The sequence below is a fragment of the Triticum urartu genome, chromosome 6A (assembly GCF_056163025.1).
Source record: "Triticum urartu cultivar PI428250 chromosome 6A, HENAU_Tu73, whole genome shotgun sequence".
Taxonomy (NCBI): domain Eukaryota; kingdom Viridiplantae; phylum Streptophyta; class Magnoliopsida; order Poales; family Poaceae; genus Triticum; species Triticum urartu.
This window is the reverse complement of record NC_141878.1, coordinates 42,278,761-42,285,840: the sequence shown is the minus strand read 5'-3', so window position 1 is coordinate 42,285,840 and position 7,080 is coordinate 42,278,761. Positions and strand designations below refer to the sequence as shown.

Sequence of the window (7,080 nt, the reverse complement as noted above, 5' to 3'; positions counted from 1 at the left end):
GACCTGACGGAGACGGCAGAGTTCATGGAACGAGTCGGTGCGCACGGACTAGGGGCAAAACTGAGCACAATTCGCATCTGAGGGCAAAACTGAGCACATGGACACCACTGAGGGCAAAACGATAATTAACCCTTTATTTTTAGTAACATGATGATTGAAGGAGTGCTCAGAGCTTTGTTTTTTATGCCATGCAGTGTAAAAAAGATGACATCTATTTTGTACTGAAGGGAAGTTTTAATTAGTAAGACCCCTTGCTTGAGGATTCTACAAGATAGTTTGATTAAATTCAATTAGTTGGTGACTAGCGAGCTCATACATTTCTGAAAGATATGCCTATGAGCTAACCTGATGCTTCTGCTTTTCTACTCCACATGAGCCCATCATATGTCCATGATAATGAAGAATATTTCAAAATTTCGATTAAATTCATAAGCTAAATGGTTTAGCATTTGCCTCTGAAGTAGGGGTTTGAACAATTGGTCTTTTAGCTTCTAGTGAGAGAAGATGGCGAAGATACTCGAGAATGTGCTAACGGTAGAAGTTGAAAGTGTGCCACTATATCACAAATTACCTATTGATAATCTCTGTTTCCATTGCTGTTTTTTCCAACAATATCGAGATGATTCAACTTTGTTTTTTTAGTACAATCTCCTTATGGCGGAGTTAATATTTACTGTTTGAATCATTATAAGTTGTGAGGTTGCATAACTTCAACGTCTTTCCATGGATGAATAGTACAAATGGTTTGACTGATGATACTGATTGTTCCACAGGTACCTAGATTTGTACTCTGGTTGCCGAGATGCAGGAAATGGCTTCTTCCATGTAGGTTCTTCCCTTTTGTATGCTTCACCCGAAGATCAACCCTCTATATTGCGTGCGTGCGTGTGAGTGTGCATGTGCGCGCGCGTGTGTGTACGCGCGCGCGTGTGTGTACGCGCGCGCGTGTGTGTGTGCGCGCGCGTGCGTGTGTGTGTGCGCGCGCGTGCCTGCCTCTTCTCTCTGTTTCCATTTGATTATGTTCCGTGTTGTATTTGGTCAGGAGATTTGATTTTAGCTAATGACTGTTGGAACACACTTGCCTTCCTGGAGCTATTTGTTACTGCATAGCAAGCGTTTCGACCAGCAATGGCAGCAGTGCTTTATCATGCATGCATGTTTCAAATGTTCTGTACTGATATATTGACCGAACACCAGAGAGGAAAGATAGGGTATGTCGACACAAGTATTGCGAGTTTACTCCATGGAGACCACCGGCTAGGTCCTCCTCTTCCTTCCTCAGTAGTTTATGTCCTTCAATTTCCTCTTCAAATTATTTCTGGTTATACAGTTGATGACATTATTCATGCTGATCAATTTCTGTATCGGTTGATCAATTGTTAAGTATAAAAAAGATGTGAGTCACCAACATAATCAGCTTCCTCCCTGGCGGCATTCTGACACGATCAGGAGATTGCTTTGTTCGTCCAACTCAAGCTGGCAGCATCTCAGCTTCTCATTCTTACCTGATTTCCATTGGCCACGCTGGGGAGATGTTGCTGACTCAAGCCACGAGCAAGGCATCTTGTTTGGCAGCGCTTCAGGTTATTCTTTCACGCTTGCCCTGGTGTCAACTTGTTTGGACCGCGCTTCAGCCAAAAGAGTTAATAGTAAATATTGAAGTTGCTTGTTTGACTCAGGTCAATCCAGCATTAGTTACTGACCGCTCTGTCATCATCAGCATCATAAACTATTGCATTAGAAGATTTCAGATCGGTACAGTCATGTGATATTGTGATGTGAGTTCAGTAAAGCACTTTGTTCTTCCCAGTTTAGTGGGGGTATTGCTACTTTGGCTGAATTGATTAAAATTTGTCTGCAATACATTTGAAACTCTATCATCTACGGTTAATTTCAAGAAAGTCTCACCTTAGTCCGTTAAATTGTTTAAAGTCACCTTTTGTCTTTCTCTTATATGTAGTAAACAGTGATGAATGGTAATGTAATCTCTGATATGCTGTTTATAGTTTGCAATTAATTAAATAATATTCTCCTATAGGCAATCATGCATCTTACCCTTTTTTTTGCTGTTCATAATTACTAAGCTAATTTCTCACATGTTTGAGGTAACTTGATGTAGTAACCTACTATGTCTGCTGTGATCGGTATTAGATTCTGCATAGTACAGTCCGAGCACCTATCACTTCTGAGCTATTTGAGGTTAGTCATCTGCATATCTCAGGAGTAAGAGAAAATGCTTAAAATTGGTGCCCCAAGAACAGTGTCAAGTAGGTAGTACATTGTAGATTGTCAACGCGCCAGAGAAAAAAGAAAAAGGAAATCAGACAGGAAGAATCAAATCCTTCTTTACCAAAAGAAAGGAAACTGAAGTGTAAAGCTAGCAGCACCCCATTCATATGATGCAGCAACAAGCAAAGAAGGTGCCTTCGCCCTTGCTTCTCTTCATTACCTTTTCTTGTGAGGATGGTACTGGAATAGCAGGAACTAGAGGCTTAAGCAAAGAATCTTGTCCAGTTCTCTTCTTCAATGAAATGAGCTTCGGGTCAGTCGGAGCTTCTCCCAGCTCGTTCTATCCCATCCCCAAAACCCTCCACGTGCTGCTGCCAAACACGCTCTTGTCCCAGTCTAGAGCACAGGCCCCTGTGCGTCCTCCTCATCTCGCCAGAAGAATTGCCGGTGGCGCCTTGTCCACTGCACAGCTTTCTGTGCCTCCTGCACTGGTACGTTGAGCGCTCCTTGTAGTACGCTGTGTTCCTCATGCCTGCTGTGCCGTTTCATTATTCAGCGAATTCAGCACGTAGGTTAGGTGCACCTGTAGGTACCCTGTTGTCATGTTAGCCATCCAAATGTTTTGGAATATTTATTTTTTGGGATCACCACAACAAGATGTGGATACAAAATAAGTACCAAATCGCCCTTTGGGCCCTGTTCGGTTCACAGGTTTCCTATAGGAATAGTACAGTTTTGATTTCCTACGGAATTTTTTTCTTTGAAGACGTTCGGGATAAAGGAATGAACTGTATCCTTTCTTCAGGAAAGGGAAGCTTTCCGACGTTTTTTTATAGGAAACAACACATTCACCAAGATCGGAGGGAAAGCCTAATTGTATGTTTTGGCATCCCGTAGGTTTCCCCTTTCGACTCCACTCTATTCCTATGACTTCTTGCATTCCTTTGTTTTGCTGTCCTACGTTCCGAAGAGAGCCTTGAAACTGTTGTTCAGATTTGATTTCTTAGTCTTAATCTTAATCTTAATCTTACCCTTTTACCCCTAATCTCAGGGTACTCCTTGGATTTTTTATGTGGTGCCTCTCTTGGAGTACCGTTTAATATCATACATCAGATTTTACAAAAATGGTGATGCTATCGGCATTCCAGTGTACGGTAAAAGACCTTGTACCAATGAGGAACTTATTAATTTAAACTTGAGCATTCCACTTTCAATACAATGTGATTAATTAGATCGACACTCTCCTGAATATGTTGCAACCAAATAGACAGTGACTAGCGGTTTCCTTTTAGTAGCATCGTGTGCATCCTGTTACACTCGACCCCTTGTTTCATTCGGTCTTGGTGACCATCAGGCAACTTATATATTTTGTTTTGTCAGGCAACCATCACGCTAGTCCAGTCTGAAATCAATCTAATTTGTTTCCATTTCCTTTAGCAGATTCAGTGAGCAAGTATGGAACTGGTACTCAAAATTGCAGCTTTATTTTGCTGAAATATTGAAGAGATACACTGCATGGTGAGAAATGGCGGAGTCTGCTCTGCTTCTTGTCATACAAAAGATTGGCACAGCCCTGGCAGCAGAAACGTTCAACTTCACTATACCATTACTTGCAAGGAAATCTGCTGCCGTGGCAGCACTGCCAAATGACATGAAAATGATAAGGAATCAACTTGAGCTTATACGCGCGTTTCTTGAGGATACTGGCAGGAAAGGCTGCACTGATCGAGTCATAGAAGCATGGACAGGGCAAGCACGAAAATTGGCCTATGATATGGAAGACATTGTGGATCAGTTTATCTATGTCGTTGGTAAACACAATGTGCAGGAAGGATCATGGTGGTGTTGTATGAAGAAAATTGCCAAAAAACCTCAATCTTTGTTTACATTAGATCAGATTGCTACTGCAATTGGTGGAATAAAGCAACAGCTTAGAGAGCTCAAAGAAAATAAAGACTGGACTCAGCCAATAGGTGGTGTGCGTAATGATATTCTTGCAACGGAATATGACAGTCATTATGTTCCTGGACAAGATTACTCGATTGCTGATGATGAGCTTGTAGGAATTGATAAAGATCGAAAAATCTGGATCAAGTCATTGCTTCTTGAAGGTGGTCCTGGACGGCGGCTCATTGCTCTGTGGGGTATGGGAGGAATTGGAAAAAGCACTCTAGTCAACAATTTGTACAAAAGTGAGGCATCCAAGTTTGATTGCCATGCATGGGTTTCTGTGTCCCAGTCATATATACTGGAGGATATTTGGAGAAACATGTTGAGAGGACTCCGTAAAAATTTCAAGGAAGAATCTGATGCTTCTAATATGAACAGTACTGTAGAGAAAGTGGAAAAGATGAGCAGTGAAGAACTGCAGGCTGAATTGAAGCAAATCCTGGGGGGAAAGCGGTACTTGATCGTACTGGATGATGTCTGGAGACCTCAACATCTTCAGGAAATTCAACAGGTTCTTATCGATAATGGCTTGGGAAGCAGAGCAATAACCGCGACAAGAAGTGAGGAAGTTGCTGAAGTGGCTGAAGTGGCTGAGGCTGGCTGTAAGATCAAAGTAGAGCCTCTAGATGCTGATGATGCATGGCGTCTGTTTTGCAGGAAAGCTTTCCCAAGGTTTGAAAACAACATCTGCCCAACAGAGCTAGTCCAGTGTGGTAAGGACATTGTGAATAAATGTGGCGGTTTGCCGCTAGCGCTAGTGGCAATAGGGAGCATATTGTCCCTTAAAGTGCGCAATGTTAGAGTGTGGAGGCTATTCTATGAGCAGCTTAATTGGGAGCTGCACAACAATGAGAACCTATCCCATGTGGAGAAAATACTAAACCTCAGCTACAAGTATCTGCCCAACCATTTGAAGAGTTGTTTCTTGTATTGTGCAATGTTCCCAGAAGACTATTGGATCCAGAGAAAAAGATTGATTAGATTGTGGATCTCAGAAGGGTTTGTTCCACAAGAAGGAGCGTTGTTCTTGGAAGAAGTTGCTGAAGGTTATCTGGAAGAACTCGTCCAACGAAGCATGCTTCATGTTGTAGAGAGGAACTCATCTGGTAGGCTTCGGCGTGTCCAGATGCATGATATTGTGCGCGAACTAGCCATTTCCCAGTCTAAAAAGGAGTGTTTCAGTACAACTTATGATGACACTCATGTGAGAGACCAACATGTGGGGTTGGATTCTCGTCGTGTGTCGGTGCTGCGATGCAAAAATGGCCTTGGATCAAGCATACATCCAGCAGCCAGGCTTCGCTCCTTGATAGCATTTGACAGCACCGTGAGATCATCAGCTCCATTGTTTCCCTCGGAATCTAAGTACATTGCTGTGTTGGAATTATCAGGCTTGCCTATTGACACTATTCCAGATTCAGTTGGGGAGCTTTTCAATATCAAGTATTTGGGCCTTGATCGCACCAATGTGAAGAAACTCCCAAGTTTTGTTACCAAGCTTCACAATTTAGAGACATTGAGTATTCGAGATGGACAGTGCCTGAGTTTGCCTCGAGGGTCCCAGAGACTCAAGAGACTGCGACACATACTTATCTACAAAATGCTGGATAAAACATGGAGTAGGTTTAGAAGTCATGAATCTATGGTGCCATTTGAGGGCATGTGGGATTTGCAGGAGTTGCAATCTCTGCATACAGTTGGAGCCAATAAGGTTTTTGTTGCAAAACTAGGGAATTTGTCTCAGATGAGGTTCCTTCTCATTACTGAGGTGAAGAGCAGTTACTGTCCACAATTGTGTGACTCTATATCAAAGCTACGCCACCTTTCAAGATTAGAATTAAGAGCCAGTTACTGTGAGGAAGTGCTACAGCTGGATAATTTGACACTGCCAAAGCGTCTCGACAAGCTCACTTTGGTAGGGGGATTGTCCCAAGGCTTTCTGGAATCTCCATTTTTCTCGAAGCATGGAGATGAACTTGTTCGACTAGAGCTGTATTATTCCCAGCTCGTGGTTGATCCAACGCCACGCCTCTACAGGTTGGCGAAATTGAGCCGTATTGTTCTCCGAAGTGCGTATATTGGACAGGCACGACCCGTGGTTGCAAATGCTTCGGAAATATCTAAACTGAGAGACGAGCTCCCTGCAGACTCGACTTGAGGGAGCTATTGATAAAGATTGACGTCATACCAGATAATGTCCTATCTACCCTTTATGTATTAATATGTCTTTGTTCAGTTATCTCAGCAACCGGTGGCTTGTATAATAATGCATGGGACTGGCATTGATGCTGCTATCCCATCTTGGTTTATCCCTGTTTACATTTGCTGACATACGTTCAGCCACGTACCGTGTGATGTAATAATTTAGTAAGGCAAAAGTGATGCGTGCATTTGAAATTTTGGCTCCTCCAGGGCCATGGAAATTCGGAGTTTCATAGGGATAGTTTTATCTGTCCTGTTATGTGTTGTTGATTTTTTCTTAGATCTGATTCTGGCTAATCAATCATGAATCTCGAATTGTATCTCCCTGATGGTGATATGTGTTACTGCACAGAACCCAAGCAGGGTTGGGGCAATGCTAGCTTGCTACAGGGATACTTTTATTTTTAGTTCGAGATGCGGTGAAGGATTTGATTAGTTGGGTACCATTTAAAATGATCTTGTGAGTTTTCTGAAGAATCACTTGTTCCTGGCCAAAAAAAAGAAAAAGAAAGTGGAACTGTTTGGGTGTTGTGATCAGGAGAGGGATAGGGGGTCAGGGACAGACGAGACTTGCCTGCTCCCCCGCGGTGTGCCCATCCGTACTCCCGTCTACATGGCTTGATTTGATTGAAACAAAATAAGGCCTGGTCCCACCCCCTTAAAATCAGAGAGGGGGGGTGATGATTAGATTAGAAAAAA

General features: G+C 42.7%; 1 protein-coding gene across 2 annotated transcripts; it reads left to right on the top strand.

The window, feature by feature from the left end:
- The first annotated feature begins 2,497 nt into the window (after positions 1–2,497).
- LOC147963717 (disease resistance protein RPM1-like) lies at positions 2,498–6,819 on the top strand. 2 transcript variants are annotated; one of them, XM_087531154.1, is made up of 2 exons: positions 2,498–2,720; positions 3,670–6,819. In XM_087531154.1, the coding sequence occupies exon 2, from the start codon at positions 3,755–3,757 to the stop codon at positions 6,335–6,337; it is 2,583 nt and encodes an 860-aa protein (XP_087387280.1). In that variant the 5' UTR covers positions 2,498–2,720; positions 3,670–3,754; the 3' UTR covers positions 6,338–6,819. The 2 variants fall into 2 exon arrangements, with proteins under 2 accessions (XP_087387280.1, XP_087387281.1); XM_087531155.1 differs by having other exon boundaries at positions 3,667–6,819.
- Positions 6,820–7,080: the final 261 nt, after the last annotated feature.